Below are 23298 nucleotides of genomic sequence, written 5' to 3' on the forward strand. Positions count from 1 at the left end.
ATTGATATTGTATGGGGTTATTTTTTATTATTATGGAAATTTTATAAAAATAAATAAAATTTAATTTTTAAAAATAGTTAATTTTAAAAAAAATTAATTTTTTTTTAAAAAACTCATGTTAAAATTTTAAAATTATTTATAAAATAAAAAAATTATATTACCATTATACTAAATTCTCACCCATTTATTATATTTAAATAGATTATTATCTTATAAAAACTTCGCCAACATGTTTATAATAATGAATAATAATAAAATATTAAAAAAAGATTTTACATCATTTTAAACTTGAGAGATTTTTTTTTATTTAATTGATAATAGAATATACTTAATTGAGTCAAGCTTACGAATAATATTTATATAAACTTGGCTTAATTTTATATTCTAAAATTTTACTTAAATTCACTCATTTTTTAAATCTATTTATATTAATTTTTTTTCTAAATATATTATACTTCAATTTTATATTTTAAATGTTTTTCTATTCAATATTTAAATATACAACTTAACATATTTATTAGTGTTTACCTAGTATTATATTATTATATATTTTATTTTATGTGTAGTAATTTGAATAATTTATATTATGTTTTGAATATTAAATTTTAAAAAATTATGATATGATTTTTAATATTATTGAAAGTCACGATATAGTTACTAATATCTAGTTTAAAGCATTTAGATAGTTGAGTTATTAATTATAATTAATAATATAATGACAAGTTAAAGTAATGCATTATATCATTATTTTAGACGAAAATTTTAAAGTAAATTATATTAATCCTTATTTTTTTCCCTTTCTGAGCTATTTTATATTTTAATTTCTTTAATTTAAATATACATTTGGTACTTGAATTTTATATATGCTCCCAAATTAGTACTGAGTATTTAGAAAATTAAGAAAAAATTTAAGTCTCAACATTTTAAAACTTTTTGGATTAAACCAAGAAAAACCCCAAATTGCCCATATAGGTCCCAACAATTAAGTTTACGCATTTTTTTTTTTACAATACATTTGATTCGAATCAATATTCAAATGGATTTCATACTTGTAAACGAGGCTTAAAATTTAAATGTGTATTGTAAAAATATAGACCCTTAAAGGCTAACCTCGCTCTAGTACAGATCCATACTCGCCACCGCCAGCGGCAGCTTCCGACGAGGTTTTACTGACGGAATGAACTTTACGGCACAAGAATGAAGAAAAAAGGAGAAATGGAAAAAGTTATAAAGGTTAAAGATAAGGTCAACGATGGTCAAGATGATGATCCTTGGTGGTGGTTAGTTCAAGAAGGGATCAGACCCTCCTTCCTTTGTATATCCCTTTTCGCGCTATTGGTACGCGTCGCTGTTGGTCTTCACCCATATTCCGGTGCCGGTACTCTGCCCAAGTTCGGTGATTATGAGGCGCAGAGGCATTGGATGGAGATCACTCTTAATCTTCCACCAAAAGATTGGTATCGCAACAGTAGTGTTAACGATCTTTCTTATTGGGGTCTTGATTATCCGCCATTAACTGCTTACCAGAGTTACGTTCATGGGGTTTTCCTTAAAACCTTCGATCCTGACTCCGTTGCACTCTTCACTTCACGAGGCTATGAATCTTATCTTGGGTGGGTTTTCATTGTTTCTACGTTTAGGTTTGTAGATTTTCAATTTGTAGGCATTTGACTGTGGTGTTTGGGCACGTGTTTGCAGGAAATTGCTAATGAGATGGACTGTTTTATCTTCTGATGTGCTGATATTCTTCCCGGCAGTTCTTTATTTTGTGTTGGTGTATCGTTCGATGCGGTTCGGCATGGGCCAAAACAGCGATGTAGCTTGGCACATTGCAATGATTTTACTGAACCCATGCCTGATCTTAATCGATCACGGTCATTTTCAGGTACTTTCAAGCCCTTTTTTCCAGTCTACTTCCACAAAATTATGAAAAATTATATTGGATCTTGATATTTGCTTGGTTCCTTTTGCAGTACAATTGTATCAGCTTGGGTCTTACCATAGCTGCCATTGCTGCAGCACTCTCTCAAAAGGATCTTGTGGCTTCCGTGCTATATTGTCTTGCTCTCAACCATAAACAGGTAATTTATGGTTTAGCTATTGTTTTGCAAAATTTTAAGTTTTCAGGTTTTCTTCGGATTTGAGAACTGTTTGATCAGATGTGTGATTTACTGCATTCGTGGACTGTTTATTGTTTCTCATTAAAAGCTCCTACTCATATTGTTGTAGGACAAGCTAATACTAGAGTCCAACTCTTTTTTCAAACATGGATAGGGGGATATGACCTTTAAAGACGTCCAAATATGTGGAAAAATCTAAAAGAATGAACATAGCTGTATTGGACACATACTCGTATCTGGCACTCACATGAGTCTCAGTACCATAGAGAACAAGTAACTTAAAACTCAATTTTCAGAAATATCGATCTTTCATTCGTCAAAAGCCCTTAAAACTATTAGAACTTGGCATATTTATAACTCAACTGAACCTTAATAGAAACATCAAGTATCAATTATAGCCCTAAAGTCCTAATTTGTAGAAAAGAAGAAAATAGTATACATGAGATTTTGATTTATTTCAAATTGTAGCCCTAAAGTCCAAAATGCAATGTGATACGTGAACTTTGATCTTGTGTAATTTTATAGAAGAGATTTTGTCTTTCAAATTTCACAAAGCATTAACATTGTTGTGGACATAGCACAGCCACAGTTGCATATTGCTTTACAAACACTTATATTTATCTAATATGAAAATAATGTGTACAATTGACTCAAAATTAAAGTTTTATGTGTATGATTGAGCCAAAATCAAAGTTTCATGTGTATTGTTGTGCAAAATCGCAACATGTTGGGTCAAAATTCATGTGTAAATCTGAGATTTGTCCCATAGTAAATACACTACATAATTTATAATAGCCTAAATAAACGAAGGTTATCATTAACCATATAATATATAAAATAAAGATAACTTAATCTCCTAATAACTAGCGGATCTGTGTTGTCCATTACATTTCTTAACAACTTTGTGATGTCCTATAATCCTGGATGGTTGATAAATGCTAATAGATGTGAAAGGAAGGATTTACATTGGCACATGTTGAAGTGTAGATCATTTGTGAGGTACCACATTGAAGATACCTTTTCAAGCAGATTTTTACATCATTTTCATAAATGAGTGGGGTATGACTATAATTTTATTGAGGTCACTGCTACGGGAAGTTTTGTGATGTTTTCTTTAATTTTATAATTTAAACAACATTGGGAATAATCAGATGACAAAAAAATTAAGAAAAAAGAAAAATATAGCTATTATACTTTTGCTGGACAAGGTTTCAGCGTGTTGTTTAATGTTAAATATGTTGCATGGAAACTCTCAATGTTATAAGAACTTGTGTTAACCACATAGGGCCTTTTCTTGAGAATACTCTTTTATAGGTATACTTTAAATTCTGAACATGATCAAGCTGTTACCTGTTTGAGATTTTTGTTATTCAAAATTATTCAGAAGTTACATGCACATGCTGTGTCATGTGGAGCCCCCCCCCCCCCTTCACGATGTTATAAGTTGTTCAGAAAATGCCCAGCTTTATTCCTGTAACCTTTGATTATAGATCCATGTAAAAAAAACTTTGCTGATGACTGTTATGCTTTAGCTTAGGAGATGAAGGTCCTTGTAGGTGCTGTAACAATATTAGCTTTTCTTGCATCGCATGTGTCTATCTGCTGGAATCTTGAAAAACCAGCAAGCTTTATAAGAACTGATATTCTAATTTGGGCCATGGATGACCTGATTCTTCTTTGGTCTGGTTATATGTCTTAGGCTTTGCTTGGTTGAAAAGATGGAAAGAGGTAATTTAGCGGAAAGATTTCATAGCCACTTTCCTACTTTTTAGCTTAACCATTAAACTAAACATTTTTCCATCCTTATCCTACCAAGAAGAGCCTTAGTGAAACTGTTTGGATATACTAGCATGAAGGCCATATTTCAGTTAAGAAGTGAGAAATCCAACTGTATGAAATAAATTAACATGAAAAATCAATACATCCACTTAAAATTTATTTGTTATTTGTGCTATGTAAGATGTTTATTTGTTGATATATTCAGGATTAGAATTTTAATATGGGTCTTCCTATGTTTTTATGTTTTCCAGATGAGTGCATATTTTGCACCTGCCTTTTCTGGCTATCTATTGGGTAAATGCCTGAGGAAAAAGAATCCACTGCTCGAGGTGACAAAACTGGGATTGATGGTTATAGGAACATTTGCTGTCGTCTGGTGGCCATATCTTCAGTCGAAAGATGCTGCTTTGGCTGTAAGTGGCAGAATAAAATCCCTTTATCTTTTTCCTTCTTGTTCTCTCTCTAAATTTCTTTACTCCCTAGTTAGCTTTCTGTTCTTTTATAGCTTGCTCTTATTATTATTTTTAATAGGGCTTCTCTTTTCCAGTTCTCTTCTTATATATGAAGAATTCATGCTTGCTAGAGAAATAGACAGACCCATGTTAATTACCTTTTATATTTTTTTTATTGAATATACATTTACTTATGGGATTTATTTAGGATTAGTAACTATATCTGTTGTTAATCTTTTTGTCAGACAAGAGGCCAGATGCTTCTGAATATTTAATCATATTGCATCTAGTTGGTGTGGAGCTATCTGTTAAATGATATTGGAACTCAAGGCCAAAAGCCCCTGAGATTCACCCATCAAAGTATCCCATATGCTAATAATCTTGTCTGGAGAGTATAATTGCTTGAGGACTAAATGAAACTCATGGATAATTCCCATAACGATGGATAGAAAAAATTCCGACACCCAATAATTTGTTATATTCCATTTGACCAGAGGTGACACATCATATTTATAGGGTTGAATACCGAGTTACTGACACACCACTGCTGCTAAGCTGGTGCCTGCAAGTAGCTTCCATTTTGTTGAAAGAAAATTTTCTCACTGGTTCTTAAGAAATTGAGGTATTTTAGTCGTTTAAGAATGCCACTGTGACTTCCTCTAATATGTTTGCCTGTTGCAGGTTCTATCTCGTCTTGCACCATTTGAGAGAGGGATATACGAGGATTATGTGGCTAATTTTTGGTGCACCAGTTCAGTGCTTGTGAAATGGAAAAAGTTATATTCTACACAATCATTGAGGATTTTTAGCCTTGCTGCAACTCTTATAACATGTCTGCCCTCAATGGTTCAACAAATCCTTGCTCCGAGCAGTAAGGGTTTTCTCTATGCGTTGCTTAATAGTTCTTTCTCGTTCTACTTGTTCTCATTTCAAGGTATGTATTTCCTTTCGATTTTCGTCCTTCTAGCCTTTTTTTTTTTGGTACCAGTTCTCAGAATCATTACTTGTCCTTGAAATATGCAGTGCATGAGAAATCTATTCTGCTTCCGCTTCTGCCTCTTACCCTATTAGCCCTGGAAGAAAGTCGCTTGATATTGTGGTTAACACACTTCGCTATGTTCTCTATGTTTCCTCTTCTACACCGGGACAAACTGGTTCTAGCGTATATGGCTCTTTACGCGCTCTTTATCCTTGTGTATTTTGCACCCTGTGGGCCAGGTGGAAGATGCCACGGCACCAAGACTCTCAATAATACCCAAAAGACCAAGAGAAGTGAGGATTTCATTACTTCCATTACTTTCCACCCGCTTGTAATGGGCTTTCTTGGTTTGTGCTCTCTGATTCTGCATGTTATTTACCTAACCATGCATCCTCCGAATAAGTATCTTTTCCTTTTCGAAGCAGTGATCATGCTTATCTGCTTCTCTCAGTTTGTCTTGTTTACTTTTTACTTCAATTCAAAGCAATGGATGTTATCGAAACACCTAACATCAAAAGATCAACAAAAGAAGCTTATTTGATTGTGCACTAACATTAACTTTATGAGACTGATTTTTACTGGGATGTAGCAGCATATTGATTTGTTAGTTCTTGGTTGATGATCACGATTTACATACATGCATGTAGGTATGCTTTCTTGATGAATTGGTTTCGAGTATACAGAACTTATGTTTGTCTCTTACTAGATGTTCTCTGGCTAAACTTGCGCCGTCATAATGTTATTTTTATTTGGTACCAAGTCGGAATTACATTAACAGTCTAAATTTTGGTCACTGGGGTGTCAACAAGGTTCCTTAAACTCTTCTTGTTGACACCGGCATAATGTTATTTGACCTTTATGTCTAAATGAGTCTAAGTAACACTGCTTCATAGTTCTAGTCTTAGTTCCTTAAACAATTCTAGTCTTAGTTCTTTGTTATTTATATAATTAAATGTGTATTTTTAAACTGAAATTTTGAGCTCCAATGATTTAGTTAGAGATTTCAACAAACTGTATGCTAATAGAAAGGCTGAAAACTAATTGAAGTGTTGTTTTGATCCGAAGTATAACTCTGTAGAGAAGGGTTGGAGCGGTTAACAGTCATTATATTAGATTTATGGAAATGATGCAAAATCTCAATACAATTCGTTTAACCATTAGATTTGATGAATTCATTGATCTAATCATGTCTAGAAGTAGTGCTTAATCTATAAACAAAATTAACATTAAAAAATAAACTATACTGGCAACATCCGCAACTTACACAAAGATGATGGAAAATTTTGACAATTATTGAATTCAACAGAAAATCACTTTTGTTCAATCTCCCAATCAATTAATTTAAAGAGTGCCAAGGTTTAATTGAACATGAAAAAGTACATCCTCCGAACACCAAATGGCGTGAAATACAATAAACCATAAATCAAAATCTAGATTTCTTGGCCTAGTAATTGAATAACAGACTTGGAGAAGCACTATTTTCACAGATCTTGGACACTCAAACCTGCAAATATGAAAAAGAATGATAGGTAATGGTCAACACTAATGACCCAGAACATCGAGATGTTACAATAATAGAAACAACACTAAGAATGAAAGGTATAGTCAAGGCCAAGAACGATAAGAAAGAACACTGGGACAACTTGTAATGTTGCAAGAATGACAGCAATGGCAACAATACTTCATTTCAACTATGTATGTATATACAATTTTCTAACATGCTTGTTCAATCAAGAAAAGAACAAAGGGAATGGTCGGGACCAAGAACATTGAGACAGAAACAATAAGTCGTTGCATCTACAATTCTATAAACACCAAATGGCGTGAAATACAATAAACCATAAATCAAAATCTAGATTTCTTGGTCTAGTAATTGAATAACAGACTTGGAGAAGCACTATTTTCACAGATCTTGGACACTCAAACCTGCAAATATGAAAAAGAATGAGAGGTAATGGTCAACACTAATGACCCAGAACATCGAGATGTTACAATAATAGAAACAACACTAAGAATGAAAGGTATAGTCAAGGCCAAGAACGATAAGAAAGAACACTGGGACAACTTGTAATGTTGCAAGAATGACAGCAATGGCAACAATACTTCATTTCAACTATGTATGTATATACAATTTTCTAACATGCTTGTTCAATCAAGAAAAGAACAAAGGGAATGGTCGGGACCAAGAACATTGAGACAGAAACAATAAGTCGTTGCATCTACAATTCTATAACATGCTGGTTCAATCGAAACAAGAAAACAAGAGACTACTTCCAATAATGCATATCTATCTACCTGGAGGAAGGGACTGCTTCAATTTGTCGGCTTTCTCAGCATCAGACACACAAAGTGTGTACAAGTACTTGGAGCAACGGACCTTGAACTTCACTACATCTTTGCTCTTTTTGATCTTTACCGAGCGAGCATCTTTCCTTCTAGCTGTGAGAAGGAAGTCCTTGATCTCATGAATTTGCTTAGGCTGTCCATCATAACATCTGAATCAGAGATCATAACCACACACAAGCATAAAAGGTGACACCTCTACTCCGACTTCATTTTTCATTCGAGAATTTATGTTCGATATAATAAAGTGACACCTCCAAATGAACAAACACAAAGGTGACAATGTAGCAAATAAACAACTCAAAAGAACAAGGCCTAAAAACACAAATTGTTATTTTCACAGATGAATCAAAGTTACAAAACCAGCGCTCAAAAATCAAAACCCTAAACCCAATCAATATTTTAAGCAACCCCATCGATGGAAAGTACTAGTTATCATAGTTCTACAATCCCTAGAACTATTAGGGCATAAACCCTAAACCCAATCAATATTTTAAGTAACATCATTCATAAGTTGTCAAGGTTCAATCCCACTTCAATTAGGGGAAAAAAACACAGCAGTAGGGAAGCTATAAACATAAACAAGAAAAAGGATCCGAAGTAATAATCAGCAATTAACGTAAGATGGGGGAAATGAGCATCAACTGAAGAACAGATTCAGAAATATAAAGAGAGAATTGAAGTGAGAAATGAAATTAACCATTTTGGATTGAAAGTTTTGGAGACTTTTTTCAGTTTGAAACCCAGCACGCGCCGAACCTTTAGATTCTCTGGTATCAACAAAATATAGGATCTCCTGACAAAACCCTAGAAGATATTTCCCTCGCATTGCCCGTTTTGGCCTTGGTTATATAATTTTACCATAATACGTTCTCGTTTTGGCCTTGGTTATATAATTTTTACTATAATACGTATCCGAGGGCAGAACACGACTCAAATTATTATTTAACAATAAATATGTTTTAATTTAAATTTAATTATAAAAATTCCTTTATATTAGTATAAACTTCGATTTTATTCTACTTGAAATTTGTTTAATTAAAATAAATGTTTGATTCATTAGAATGAAATACAAAAATAAATATACTTATTTATGTCGGACTTATAACGATAGTGGACTAAAGAGTAATGGTGATGGATAAAAATGTTTATAGATTAGGTAATTCAATTTGTTTTGGATTAAGTTTAGATTTATATTTTTCAATCTCTTGCAGGCCTGGTTTAACTCTGTTTATAAATAATAAAATTTATAAAAATAAGCTTATATAATTAAATTTAAATAAAACAAAATTTTGGTATATTATTTTTTAAACCATAAAATGAACTTAGGTCAAGCTCAATTTGAGCTCAAAATATTTTTTTTAAATTGAGCTTCAACTTAACTTGGATAATAATTTTTATTGGTCAGGCCAATATGACCAAATTAAATTATACTTACCTAAGCTTGAAATATGAGCTTAAATGACTGAAGCTTATTTTAACCTAAATATATTTTTATTTTAAAAATATTTATATTAATTTCAATTTTATATTTAATAATTTTCATTTTATTAAAATTTTTAAGTATAGGTAACCTAACATATTTTAAAAAAGATTTATATGATTTAGTTTTTATGCGAATATTAAATAATGTATATTACTGACAAATATTAAAAATATAATTTATTTTAATGATAATAATTCAAGGGTCGATGTCGGAGTTGGAGAGGAAAATAAGAAAAACAAGAGAAGAAACAGAGAAAGATTTCAAAACTATACCAACACAAAGAAATAAAATAAAATGTTACTAATCCATTGTATATGCATAATATCCCCTATACAAGCCCTAAATCACCTTCTACTGCATCAACCAACAATCAAACTATTAAGTTCAGAAGCCAAATAGAACACAACCCTAAGTCTTCTAATTTCCTAAACGCTAAAACTGAGCTAACCTCATCGATGGACTGTAATTTTCTCGTTCAGCAAGGCCACACCGTGCCATGTTTTAAGGGAAACTATGTCAAGAAACTTAACGAGTCAAAAGGTGGATCACAACTGCATAGGATGGGGTGGAGGAGAAAGGAGGTAGTTGAACATCTTGTCCTTTATTCTCTCCCGAAGTTGTGGCATCTGCCTCATTGCGTCCGGCGTGTCATTCAATCTGCAAATGTAAATTAGTAGAAGCATATAAGAGCCGTCTCCCCATACCCATATTCATATGGGCTGGAAATGGATGGGAAACAAGGGTATTTTTAGAAAAAAAAATGTCAGAGCAGCATAACCCGAAATCCCAAATAATATTTATGCTTACAATACAATTTAATGGTTAAGAATATATTCGCCATTCGTAAAAACAGAAGCAAACCTGCATACTATCCAATCGTATGACAATAAGGTGAAGAAAAAGGGTCATAAATACTGCGTAAAATAAACTAACATGCATGAAGATAAACCTGCATCCCAATCCTACCATACACCTATATGTGCCCAAAATCTATGCATCAGAATACTTGACAGTTGCAAAAAGAATGTATTAAATGATATGATCATATATCATCACCATCAAGAAAGAAAATGAGCATAAACTTGACGATTGTTAAAGAACTCTATTCTTTTTTGTGACACATAACTCAAGATTTCAATTATTATAGAAAGGAATGCTTAGCGGAAACTGGAACTTACACATTTATGATTTTGAGAATATTTTCACGAGTTTGGCGGAAGAGACCGATATTTTCCTGTAACTGGAAAAGGGTAAAAGAGACAAGTTCTGTTAGGATCCACCAAGGCTGAACAGAACAGAACAGAACTTTGGGTTAATCAACACAAATGAACAGAAATTCTATCCACTTTTACATGTTCCACATTGCAACTACACTTCCTATGATACTAACTCCAAAACATTACTGTCCTGGCAGCGGCAGATATTAGAAGAAGAGAATCTTCGAATATTTATTACTATAGGTAACGGGACTGGTGCTAGAATGTACAAGCTATGTTACTTGGGTATGTTAAAAGTTTTCAATTTTTTCCATGTATTTCAAGGATCCTTGAAAGGTCACGTCCTCATACCTATGTCCACATATGTGTTGGATATAGGTGGGGACACGGGCATTTTAAGAAAAAAAAAATGAAGAGTCAGGGTATGTAACATTAAAGAACGAGAATAAAAATCAAATAAATAGAAGAATAAAGTGAAATTGATCTACTCATGACATGAGTACTTCACCTGAAGAGCCGCAATATTTTCAGATATCCGATTTAAGGCTTGAGCATTCTGCTCCACCAGTTCTCCTGTCACCCCGCCAATGGCTGTGAAACGGCATAATGCAGCTTTTCAATTAAATTTTCTGATAATAACAGCACAGAAGACAAGGGATTTTTCATGCTCACAGAACTTCAGGAACCATAGAACTAAACAAAATCTTCGTTGTTTGCAAAACCAATTGTAAAGAACAGAAACTATATTTGATAAATATTTTCAGCTACTTCTTTGACCTATTTTAGTTGCTTGCATTGTGCAAAGAATTGACATTCATCCACAAAACAAAGTTTCCAAGAAAAGAACAGATACTTTTAGCTTATTAAGTAAACAATGAGACAAAAAAGGGCAACGCGATCAAGTCAGGACAAAGCCAGTGACACAGGCTAACAAAGGAAAGAAATTATGTTTCACCACCCACAGTTCGAATCCTCCAAAAGTAACTTGTTTTCTAGACCTGAAAGTTTCAACAGCTTTGACGGATAGCTAGAAACATTTAATACCAACCAAACATCATCTAGAGAAAATGCCAAAAAATTGAATGCAACAATAGAAGCAAACAATTTATTACAATTGTATATAAGACTCAATCTCCCTACAACAAGACTATGTATATAAAACTTCTTCTAGTATGACACTAAGTCTTGATGAAAAAGAAAACATTTGATTACAGTAAAATTAATTAAAAATTCGGGGTAACAGATGGGACTTTTAAGGAAGTAAAGAACGAACTTGCACATAAAAGCAAACAAAAACTGAGCCATTATGAGTTACTTAAAAGTCTTCAAAGATAAAATCCAACCTGTATATGAAATACCATCATTAAAGTCCACAGGAATCATTGGGGTTGGATATGGGGGAAGATTAGGTTGAGCGGCAAAATGAGTATGATTTCCAGAAGGATAAACTCTTTCCTGAAAAGAAAAAGCAAAAGATATTCCTAAGTATCATCGGTCCAAAAATGGTCATGAAATATAAATCCTGCCTTGTTGCTCAGCACGCAACAAAATATTATTATGAACAGGAAATTGTGAAAGAAGTTGGTTAAGTTTAAATTCCAAGTCTAAATGTTAGCTAAAGTAGGGGACTTTTGATCAACAGACAAAGGACTAGTGCAATGCAAAGTTCCCCACAGAGAGGCCTCAAAGAAAAGATGATGAAAAGACAACAATGTATGATAATGCATCCCTTAGTCAAGCATATGCGATACCCATGAACTTAAGGAAATCAAGCAAAATTCCACCAAAAAACAGCTGCATAGCAGCAGGAACTAATTAATCTCCATCTAACATCTTACCAAGGAAAACAAAAACCACTATCAAAAATGGTCCCAAGGTCAGAGGAGCTTTCCTCCACTACCTTGTGTGTAGAAGAGAGTTTCGAGTGTGAATGAAAGCAGTAATTCACATCTCTTCTAATGTGAATGTTTAGAAGGGAAGTAGATAAACAGAGAACTGTCTGCATGTCAAGCGTCAAAAAGAGAGAATTTACTTTTAGCTTATGTCTAATTGTATTATTTCTAAGTAAGTACCCAGCTAATAAGGCTCATAGGAGCAACCAAAACACAAATTAGTGCAACTTTGCACAGAGAAAGAGAGAACCAGTAAAACATACCCTCTTGTCTTTAATTTTTCTGGCTAAATTGAGTCCTTCCTTCCTTCTCTTGCTATTTTCCTTTTTCTGCATAAAGTATAAACCAGATGGTGCTTATATGATACACGCATAAAAAACATTTTTCTCTGCAAATACAGAATAAAATCCTTTTGACAAGCATAAATGCTTCATCTTCTAAAGAAGATTTAAGATGAAACCGTCAAAATATAGCAGCATGCTAAAGCCACATGAAAGATATGTTCCTCGTGTGGTTATATATATGAGTCTAAATTCTACAGTTCTGGCAAACAATAACTGATGGGTTTAAACTCAGCTGTGAGCATATATACAAGTACTTCAAAATAAATGAAGAATCCAAGCAACATCGGGTTTAAATAGAGACAAATGAGAACAGTAAGGCTTACAGTCATCCATTTGCAACGCAAAGCCACATCCCGTACTGTCTTATTCTGTAAATCCAGGGCTATCTTTGCATAACGAGTTACACTCGGTTCTAATGCATATCTGCAAGAAGTACCAAGATACCACCACAAAAATTAAATTGGTGGACTCAATTCAAGGAAAAAACACAAAAAATTCAAAGCAAAGTAGCTCAATTAATTGGCATACAAGAAAAAGAATGGAAGACCAATCGAATAACATAAGTAAAAATTATGGGCTGGAAAAGTACGTTTGAGTGCATCCTCAAAGGAGATCATCTGGTATTAGTTAATAAAAACAAAATATAAAACAATGAAGGAGAGGAAAGGGACTATTGTCTCCCTATCTATTTTTCTCCCTCCAGAAACTTAGATACCCATCTCACCAGTAATACCTTCACCAGGCATGGTTGATTGAAAAACTTGGTAAATTTGTCTCTATACCAGTATGCACTTATAACTAATAATGGTTCTATAATTAACCACAGATGAGGAACATAATCAACCCTTTCATGAAAATAAACAGAAAAGGGAAATGATTAAATTATAATGAACACATACTGTAAAATGAATAAAATCAGTAACATCTAAATATATAAAATCACTCACCAATTTTGTCTAATAATTGACTGAAAGAAATCCTACCATATATCATATTTCTACTAGCCCTAATGTCACCAATTAGCAAAACAATTGAGACTCCAAGTATGGAATAGAACAAACTACACACGTATAAATAAGGAACCCATTCCAATTTTCAGTACCAAATATCCGAGTTTATAGTGCCAACAAAAGGTTGAAGGTAGAATGGGTTCAAACACAAGCAGCACTAGTAAACTACACTCTTGAACCTTAAGATCCAATGTCAAACTTTTGTCTATCTCCAGGAAACTAATGGTAAGCAACAGTAAAATATAAGATCGCAAACTACTTTTATTTTCTTTTCCTTCCTCCCTGTCCTTATAGGTAAAGATAGGAGATCCCAAGAAGGAAAAAAAGATGGGCCATGAGAATTGTGTTGTAAAGAAGATAAGGGGTATTGAAAGGGCAGTATTGCGGATGCGATATGGGAAACCATTGCAAAGTGGAAGGAGCAAGTGAAAAATAAAGGAGACGTAAGAAGCAAAATAAATGAAAATTGAAAAGGACGGTGAATCACAAGAGAGAACTTCATTTTTCATAACATTTATATTAAAAAATCTAAATTATTGTAGTAAAGTTATCGGCCTTACTAACTGTAACTCAAATTCCATAACTTCGAAGAAAAATACCAATTTCAGCTTACAACCGCAGCTAAATTTAACCTACCTATTAAGAAAAGAAATGCAACCAAAGAAAATAAAAGTTTAAGAGAACAACACTCTTATGTGATCAGGTAAAGTTTGAATACCATGAGTATGAAATACAAGAGCAATACTTAGGAGGAAGTAAGATGCTTTAGACATGTAAGCCATTTGATTATACATCCAGACACTAAGAAAGATGCAAAACATACAGAAAAGATTTTATCTTTTCAATTATGGGACCGATGCATTGCAAGTTTCGAAGAAAGGTGATTCTCTAAGTTTCGGTATAATTGAAGTCAAACGCTATCCCAAGCATTAGAGAATAAGACAACTCAAATGTAGCGATTTTGGCTTCGAAGCATAACATTTCATTTTAGCTTTGGTATCTTGGCACAACAAAAGAACTACATTAAGAAGCATAAGATTTCTAAACAGCATTTAAAACCCCTCTCTTACAGCCATTTGAATACTCGGATTGCAACTATAATTAGAAAGTTTAGAATAGAGAAAACAACTGAAGTGAAATCTCTGAAATGGCATTTAGTGAAGGAACAATGATGGATATATAAATAAGTTGCTCCCATTCATATTGGCTACTAACTTTTTTCCTAGCCTATATAAAATTTAAGCACTGCAATATTGGCAGACTATTGCCTAACATATCATTTGCAATCAGTTCTAAGAAACCACCATTCAAAACAACAAAATTTGCATTTCTATCATTTAAAAATTCAAAATCTATATTAAAGACTTCATATATTTATAAAAAGACACTTTCATCAAACACCCAAAATTCTATGCAACCAAAAAAATAAAGAAAAAGCAAAAAGAGTACTCACTTTTGTAACCCATTTTCGAGTATAACTTGCTCTTCTAATGTCCAATCCATGGAAATACCAGGGTTATGCTTCAAACCCGGACACCAACTCTCGGGTATAGGTTTCCCGTTATTCAAGTGAACTCCATTGAAAGAAGACGGCGCGTGATTTGCTTCTTGTTGATGGTTCCCCGGTGGGTACGCCATCAATTTTAGCTTCAAAAAAAGAATCTCCGATTTTCACACTAATTTTTTTATTTTTTAAGTTTTAAAGAAACTACAATGGAATCAAACAAACAAGAAGGGAAAAAAAACCCACAATTGTCAGAGATGAGAAAATTGATTCCTTCCCGCCAGATGTAGAGTTCCCGCCATTAAAGAAACAAAACTCAGATTAAAAAGAAAAAAGAAAAAGAAGCCCGAAAAGAGTATCAAAGATCGTGAAAAATAAAAGAGAATTCAAAGATCAAAAGAGTAAGGGGATGTTATTAGACTGAAGGGAGCTCTTCTATTTTGAAAATTTTATATCAGCAGATAAAGATGAGAACAAAGCAAATGAGAGAGAGAAAAAGTTTCATCAGGGAATAATGTACGGAACATAGGAGAAATCAAATCAAAATCAATTTGATTTGAAAGGTGGAATAGAAGGTTTGTTTTTTTATTTTAAGTTTACATAGTTCAAAGTACATCAAAATTCTTCAGTTTCATTATTATCTTTTTCTTGAATTTTATTTATTTATTATTTTATATTCTTTTTTATCAGTATTTTTATATTAGCCGACTTTAGACATAATGTTCACTTAAATGACTATTTTTACCCTTTAAAAAATAAAATATATCATATATTCAAAAATTAACTATTATATATATAATATTTAATCCAGTCTCTCGATATAAATTCCATACATTATCGATCAATAATAATATATATCATCATTAGATAAAATAAAAAATAATTTATAAGTATTAATAATATTATTTAAATTTAATTAAATAATAATTAATTATAAATAAATGTTAAAAATTTAAAATTTAAATTTTAAACCCTTAAATTTAAGATCTGAAATATGAGAGTTATGAATGTTTAAATAAAATTATTAATTTTTTTTATAGAAAAGAGAAGAAAAAAAATCGTTCAAATATTTGATTCAGTCTCTGGATATAAATTCTATACATTATTGATTAATAATAATATATATATCACCATTAGATAAAATAAAAAATAGTTTATAAATATTAATAATATTATTTAAATCTAATTAAATGATAATTAATTATAAATAAATGATAAAATTTTAAATTTTAATTCCTTAAATTTAGAATCCGAAATTTGAGAATTATCAATGTTTAAATAATAATTTTATATAGAAAAGAGAAGAAAAAAACCATTAGGCAGTCACCATTTTGGGTACTGCTAAACTAACAACTTCATCATGTAGAACTTGAATAATTGGTGAGCTAAAATGATGAAGTCCAATGTTCATTCTAAATATAAATATTCAGACAAAAATAGAATAGGAAACCTCACACGTATATATATATACATCAGAAACTCTATCAGGTACGTATGCATTTGGAAATATAAATTTAGGATACAAATTCATGTTTAAAATTAATAATAAATAATAAAATGTGTTGGAAACTTGATAAGCCCAACACACCCATTACAAATGACCTAGGACCTAATACCTACAATTAATGTTACACCAACTCTCTGAAGTCGGTTAACCTTTTACTTCATAGCCTCTTAGTGCACTATAATGCTCAGGTAGCATGGCCGGCCTTATATCATTTAGGCGGCAGAATAGACCATATATCATTCAGGCAGTAGATCGACCATATATAAAAGCTAACCCAAGTACATTAAGTATTTAAAAACTTAAGGCTTAGTCGAGACTTACAATTACAAGAGAACAGAACACTTTTATTAATACATAATACAATTACAATATGACACACACTTCCCTCTTTTTCATCATCACATGAATGAAAGCTCCTACCCCTATTTATAGAGTATAGTGATCATTGGATTGTTGACACATATCAACATCGTTACCATTAGTTTCATAAATATCTAATAACTAGAATGTTAATGTATAATATCTAGTCTTCTAGAGAATATCCTATTTCTTTATTATATATATATTCTAGAATCATCAAAAGAAAAGTTCTCTTAAAGGATAAATTTGGTTTTTATCTAAAAGTTGCATTGGCTTTCAACACTCCTCCTCAATGCAAACTTCTTTCTACAAATGATTTACAGATGATACCAACTGCTTATTTGAACTTCTCAAACTTTGGTCTACTTAGACTTTTTGTGAATATGTCTACAACTTGCCCATCTGTCTTTATTGGCACCATCTTGATCTCCCCTTCAAAGACTTTCTCGCGAATATAGTGATAGTGCACTTCTATATGTGTTGTCCTAGCATGAAAGATCGGATTCTCTACTAGACGTATGGCTGATAAATTATCACAAAGAAGCCTTACTTGACAGTCTGTTGACTGATGAAGATCTTCCATCAGTTGTTTCAGCCAAGTACTCTCTTGTGTCATTGATGTTGTCGACGGATATTTCGCTTCGGTGCTTGATAATGACACTATTGCTTGTCTCTTATTGCACTATGATATTGCTCATGAGCCAAGGCTGAAGATGTACCCAGTTGTCAATCACAACGTATCATAGTCTCCAGCATAGTCAGCATCACAATATCCAACCACTAGACATTCTTTTGTTTTCTTGTATAAAATACTAAAATTAATAGTTCCTTTAACATACCTCAGGATGCATCGTATTGCCTCGAAATGAGGCTTCTTAGGATTGCTCATGTATCGACTAGCCACTCAAACTACATAAGTTATGTCTGGTCGACTTAGAGTGAGCCAGATAAGACTTCCGACCAACTGTCGATACATAGTTATATCTTCTAAATTTTTGCCTTCATCTGTTCGTAGTTTTATATTGAGATCCATAGGAGTCGAGATAAGCTTGCAATCAAGCATCTCATACCTCTGTAGGAGATCCTTTGCATATTTCTATTGGCCCAAAAATAATCCTTCTTTCGTGCACTCTACTTCAAGTCTAAGAAAGTGTTTAAGTTCTCCTAGTTCCTTCATATGAAATCTAATAGAAATATTTTCCTTTGTTTGCTGGATTTCCTCGCAATAATCTCCTGTGATGATTTAGACATCCACATATACAAGCACTATACCTAGTTTCCTTAATTTACTTTCACAAATAAACTAGAATCTGAATGAGAAACTGTAAAACCACTTTGTATTAAGAACTCATTGATCTTCCCGTACCATGCTCTTAGAGCCTGCTTCGAGCCGTAAAGCGCCTTCTTCAACTTGTAAACATCCTCGGGAGGAACCTTATTCTTGAAAGCTCTTGGTTGTTCCATGTAGATGACCTTGTCAAGTTCTCCATGTGAGAAAGCATTCATGACATCCATCTTGTAACACCCCTAACCCATCTCCATTGTCGGATTAGACTTATGGAACATTACCTTATAAATCAAAACATTTAATTTCACAACAAAAATAATTATGCAAATTAAACGTTAACATTTAATACCTCAATTTAATTATAATAAAAAAAGTATTCTTACAATCCTTAAACTGAACCTTAGGGCCCTAAAAACAGTTTAGGAACATTTAGGGATCAATTTGAAACAAAATAGGAAGTTTTGGAAAAACTTGAAAATTTTGAAAACAGAGGTCACACGGCCGTGTGACGTAGACCATGTGAACATTCAAAGTCTGGACACACAGCTGTAACCCAGCCCATTTTTTTGGTCGTGTGGGTATTCGAAATAGGGCCACACGACCGTGTCGCAGACTGTGTGTACATTCAATGTTGGGTCACATGGTCGTGTCGCCATGCTGTGTAACTCTCTGAACTCGTGTGTACAAACCTACACCTTCAAATCAAAAGACAGACAGTTGTGTGAATAGACCGTGTACGACACACGACCATGTGACAGCTTGTGTCCCAGTCCATGTGTCCCAAAGTGTACCTTAAAATTCAAGTTTACCAAATGTGTTTACTTGGGCCACAAGCATATTAACTGCTTCGGATGTACTAACGTCTAGAGTGTGAATACTACAATAAAATATATATCAATAAGGCGATATCCACAAGTATACTGGTCTAGTTATAATATAGTTTACAACAGAGTAGGTGAGTACTCCGATAATCATACTTAAGGGAGACGAGTGCTAGATCAATTTTAACATAAAAACTAAAAGATATAATTAGTACTTTAAATTAGTCAAAGTACGAGAGTAAAGGGAAAAAAAAGTTTTATGATTTTTATGAATAATAAAATAACATAAAGAAATAAAATTCTAGAAATTGAAAAATAGAAATAGTCAAATCTGATTATGGGTGATTAGCTCGCTTCAGTAGCCCTAGTCAACTATCGCTTCGGGTTCGTCGTCAATCAACTAGTATTTATCCCAATAGGATCTTCTGATCTTCCACTCAAATAACTAGTCGACAAAGACTAATTATCTTCTTACCTCATAGTTCAAACCGGTTTGGGGTGAATGTGTTCACGGATGGGCCATACCAACTTTGGGTTAATTCCCACATTGATGACTTCCCAGAGTTGTCAGGCCTAGGGTTTGTTTTACGTTCTTCATTTCCCAAACAACTGATCCATTAAGTTATCCTTACAAAACAATTAACAGATCATACCTCCACTCGCTAGTCCCCTATAGAGGGATTAGTTCTTTATGGTCTCCATAGACAATACGAAATCGATATAACGAGAAAACATGTGAAATAAATCAACAATATAGAGTTTATGAAAGAGCCTGATTGTATTAAGATTGATTGCAAATCCACAAGGTTTGATTATCTCCACAATTCAGATATCTCAAAATAGAAAAAAAAACAACGGGAAATAAATCTAGGCTAAGTGAATGGTGTCCATAACATGGGATAAATGAGTTATTTATAGCCTTCAGGTGGTTGTCGTCCTTAACCGTAGGTCAACTGACATTCCCGATCTTTAGGTTTGATTGTACAGACCAAAACGCCACTGCCTCGTGTTTAATTCCCATCCAAAGTCAATGTCGCGACACACTAGGTCTTGTGTCGCGACATAGCAATCAAATGTACTCCTCTTGGGATATCTTAAAGGGTGTGTCATGACATCAAAGGCAGTCTTGAGATTTCTCCATTTTGCTCCTTATGTTGCGACATTGAACATCCCGTGTTCCGAAATAGTGACCAATATCAGTTTAGTACGCCTCTAATGGTCTCCTGCACACTCACAAAATGTGTTAGCTCACCCTTAGGCCTCATTCGGCCCCTAAGGTCAATAAAAGACTCGATTTGCAAATTTTATTAATTTAGTGAAAACTTGCAAAAACACAATTAATACCTAATGAAAATGTTTGCTTTCAAGCTCCTAAAGTGTGAAAATTAGTTTAATCTGCTACACTAAATTACGGCAGATCACATACCATTTAACAATCATTAAACCTATTCCAAACACACTTAAACCTAGAAACTATTGTTTTTGGTTACACATCTGCCACAACTTCCAAGACTTTCTAGCGACCAATGCTAGCAATACTCGAACAATTGTGATTTTTGCCATCGGGCTATATGTTTCTTCATAATCCATCCCATATTGTTCCGAGAAACCTCAAGCAACAAGTTGAGCCTTATACCTTTCAATTAAGCCATTTGGTTAGGTCTTCACCTTGTAGACCCATTTGCAGGATATTGGCTTCATGTCTTTTAGCTTTGGCACTAAATCCCATGTTTGATTTTCATTTAGTGCCTTAATCCCTCCTTCCATAGCTTTCTACTACTCAAGGCTTTGTGTTACTTTTTGACAAGTAGATGGCTCAATAGGTATAGACTCATCTATGCAATTAACGTAGGGTTAAACCTTTCTCTACATGGTTTTTAAATAAAAAGATTAAATTATCATTGAATAATGTAACTTATTTTTATAATTTTCCCCGATTGGCTTTTGACATCAACAAAAACTTAAATAATAGTATATATATATTAAAAGACACGAATTATATATAAAATTAAAAATATTTATGGATTTTTATTTCATATATAAAATTAGTAAATTACAACATATGTTTTTTTATTATTAATTATTTGTTAATGTATATGTTAAAAATTATTTCAGTAAGAATAAATAATGATTAGCACTTTCGAGTCTCCACAAAAAAGGTCGAAAATGATATTTTCTTAATATTTTTGAAAATGGGTTGAAAAGGATTTTATATATAAAATTGGGTAGTTGAAATTCAAATAAATGTTAATTACGATTTGTTTCTATATCTACTTTAATTTCAATCTTTATTTTATTTAATTACGATTTGTTTCTATATCTACTTTAATTTCAATCTTTATTTTATTCGTTTGATTTTGTTTATATTTTGGTTATGGTGTTGACATTTCAATTTCTAAATTATTGGACTTTATTGTAAATATTATATTTAGCCTTTTGGAATCAATTTCTTTAATCATCTTTAATCAATATGTATATGATGAAGCAATTGGAAGATAATATATCCATTTTTGTTCTCAAATTTCTTAGTTTTTCTTTTGGGTATAAAAACTAATATCCATACTATTCATTTTAATTTTTTTAAATTTAATATCAGGAATTTAAGTATTTTTTTGTATTTTAAAATTTTAAATACAGCAAAAATTACAAATAGTAAATAACACATGTTTAATTAGAATTAACTAAATACGTATTACATATTAGGGATAAAGTAGAATAATTAAAGAAAAAATTGTATATGCTGAGACTCGAATTTGAGGACTCGTAATTTCAATATCTCAATTTTCTAAAAAAATTAACTGATTTAAATATTAAAATTGTTAATGAATTTAAATATTTCAATATCTCAAACTGAACTTCAATAATGATGTATTTTATATTTGGACCAATTTAACCAGACCAAAGTTATTGTTTATTAATATTTTTAATTTAAAATTTAATTATAAAAATATATTAATATTAATATTTTGACAAAATTTTAGATACATTTGGTTCGTTGAATCTTAATTACATTTCATATTAAGATTATGTGTGGAATGTGAAATTGCATTATTTAGTTCATTTAGCTGGAATGTAAGATTTATGAATTTTTTTTTTGTTCAATTGCATAGTTGGTTGATGAAATGTACAATTGCCTATAAGCATATTTCACTCAATTGTTTTTATTATAATTTTTTTTAAACAAGTTTAGTTGTTAATGTTTTTAGTCTCAATTTTCATAAAATTAATAATTTCTCTTACGATTTTTACATTTTATTATAATTTATATATTAAGAAGTAAGTATATGACATTGAAATAAATTTATAAATAATAATTATAACAATTCATGAAAAGTTATTGCAACACCAACCATAATTATAATTAATATATTAATAAATAAATTATAAAATAAAATTATTTATAATTATAATTGTAATATATGGCATCTATTAGTTCATTGCAAAAAAACAAAATTGTTTTTAATTAGTCTCCAACTTTATTTAAGAAAAACAAGAGATAAATTGGTCTCAAACCTAAGGAATGGACTACATCTTGAGAGTATTGCGTAATATAAGATTATAAAATGATCAAAATATCCCATTCTAAAATGTCATATTATATTCAGCGAACCAAACCCAACTTTAAGATCTCATTCCTTATGGCATGGTTGGAAACTAGAATTGAGTAAGAAAATTGAGAATATAAAAATCAATCCAAATTAAAAAATTTTAAGTGCTGTTTTCATATTTTATATTTAAAAAAGTAAAAATAACTTCAAAAGTTTTATATAAATTAATTAATTTATTTGAATTTCCTTTTAAAAATATTTATAAAGAAAACAAATAATATCTAAAAAGCATAAAACAAAAACTCATTTAATAGCGCCTTCTTTTTTTGAGAAAAGTACCTTTCCTTTTATCACTCATTTTCACTAGCTTAGCTCCCTCTACTTTTTGTCTCATAAAGACAACCTCGTCGGCGCACAGGGCTTGCAATCAAAGAAAGAACGAAAAGGAGGAAAATGCAATTTCTTATCAATACAAAAATATATTGTAAAATTCAATTTGATTCAGTTTAATGAAATTCATTTAAAAAGATTTCAATTATAATATAGAAAATGATATTTTGTTTGGATTTGTTTTAAAAAAAATTCAAAGTCCTATACATTAAAAGCAAATTTATCAAAAATAGCGGGACAAATGGGAGAGAAAGCATA

General features: G+C 31.9%; 3 protein-coding genes across 4 annotated transcripts; 1 reads left to right on the forward strand and 2 right to left on the reverse strand.

The window, feature by feature from the left end:
- Nucleotides 1–1011: 1011 nt before the first annotated feature.
- Nucleotides 1012–5937, forward strand: LOC107957185 (probable dolichyl pyrophosphate Man9GlcNAc2 alpha-1,3-glucosyltransferase). Its single transcript, XM_016892633.2, has 6 exons — nt 1012–1613; nt 1699–1885; nt 1974–2081; nt 4151–4312; nt 5033–5285; nt 5375–5937. Exons 1-6 carry the CDS (start codon nt 1198–1200, stop codon nt 5869–5871), a joined length of 1623 nt encoding a protein of 540 aa, XP_016748122.1. The 5' UTR covers nt 1012–1197; the 3' UTR covers nt 5872–5937.
- Nucleotides 5938–6601: 664 nt separating this feature from the next.
- LOC107957186 (60S ribosomal protein L38) lies at nt 6602–8532 on the reverse strand. 2 transcript variants are annotated; one of them, XM_041077183.1, is made up of 3 exons: nt 8374–8532; nt 7626–7809; nt 6602–6834 (listed from the first exon to the last, which is right to left on the reverse strand). In XM_041077183.1, the coding sequence occupies exons 1-3, from the start codon at nt 8500–8502 to the stop codon at nt 6812–6814; spliced, it is 336 nt and encodes a 111-aa protein (XP_040933117.1). In that variant the 5' UTR covers nt 8503–8532; the 3' UTR covers nt 6602–6811. The 2 variants fall into 2 exon arrangements, with proteins under 2 accessions (XP_040933117.1, XP_016748123.1); XM_016892634.2 differs by having other exon boundaries at nt 6602–7256.
- A 912-nt stretch (nt 8533–9444) lies between these two features.
- Nucleotides 9445–15733, reverse strand: LOC107957187 (uncharacterized). Its single transcript, XM_016892635.2, has 8 exons — nt 15373–15733; nt 15076–15269; nt 12936–13035; nt 12532–12597; nt 11720–11831; nt 10885–10967; nt 10338–10399; nt 9445–9816 (listed from the first exon to the last, which is right to left on the reverse strand). Exons 2-8 carry the CDS (start codon nt 15258–15260, stop codon nt 9705–9707), a joined length of 720 nt encoding a protein of 239 aa, XP_016748124.1. The 5' UTR covers nt 15261–15269; nt 15373–15733; the 3' UTR covers nt 9445–9704.
- Between the last annotated feature and the right edge of the window lie 7565 nt (nt 15734–23298).

This window comes from Gossypium hirsutum, chromosome A09 (genome assembly GCF_007990345.1).
Source record: "Gossypium hirsutum isolate 1008001.06 chromosome A09, Gossypium_hirsutum_v2.1, whole genome shotgun sequence".
NCBI classification, from domain to species: Eukaryota; Viridiplantae; Streptophyta; class Magnoliopsida; order Malvales; family Malvaceae; genus Gossypium; species Gossypium hirsutum.

Bases quoted from the DNA above. Each gene is read 5' to 3' on its own strand.
- LOC107957185 (XM_016892633.2), top strand. From the start codon at position 1,198: ATGAAGAAAAAAGGAGAAATGGAAAAAGTTATAAAGGTTAAAGATAAG. The intron at 1,614-1,698 runs GTGGGTTTTCAT...ACGTGTTTGCAG, and splicing joins GGCTATGAATCTTATCTTGG to GAAATTGCTAATGAGATGGA. The intron at 1,886-1,973 runs GTACTTTCAAGC...TTCCTTTTGCAG, and splicing joins TCGATCACGGTCATTTTCAG to TACAATTGTATCAGCTTGGG.
- LOC107957186 (XM_041077183.1), bottom strand. From the start codon at position 8,502: ATGCGAGGGAAATATCTTCTAGGGTTTTGTCAGGAGATCCTATATTTT. The intron at 7,810-8,373 runs GTTAATTTCATT...TATGATGGACAG, and splicing joins AAAACTTTCAATCCAAAATG to CCTAAGCAAATTCATGAGAT. The intron at 6,835-7,625 runs GTAGATAGATAT...TCATATTTGCAG, and splicing joins GAAGCAGTCCCTTCCTCCAG to GTTTGAGTGTCCAAGATCTG.
- LOC107957187 (XM_016892635.2), bottom strand. From the start codon at position 15,260: ATGGCGTACCCACCGGGGAACCATCAACAAGAAGCAAATCACGCGCCG. The intron at 13,036-15,075 runs GTGAGTACTCTT...TACTTCTTGCAG, and splicing joins CTCGAAAATGGGTTACAAAA to ATATGCATTAGAACCGAGTG. The intron at 10,968-11,719 runs GTTGGATTTTAT...GCCGTTTCACAG, and splicing joins TGATGGTATTTCATATACAG to CCATTGGCGGGGTGACAGGA.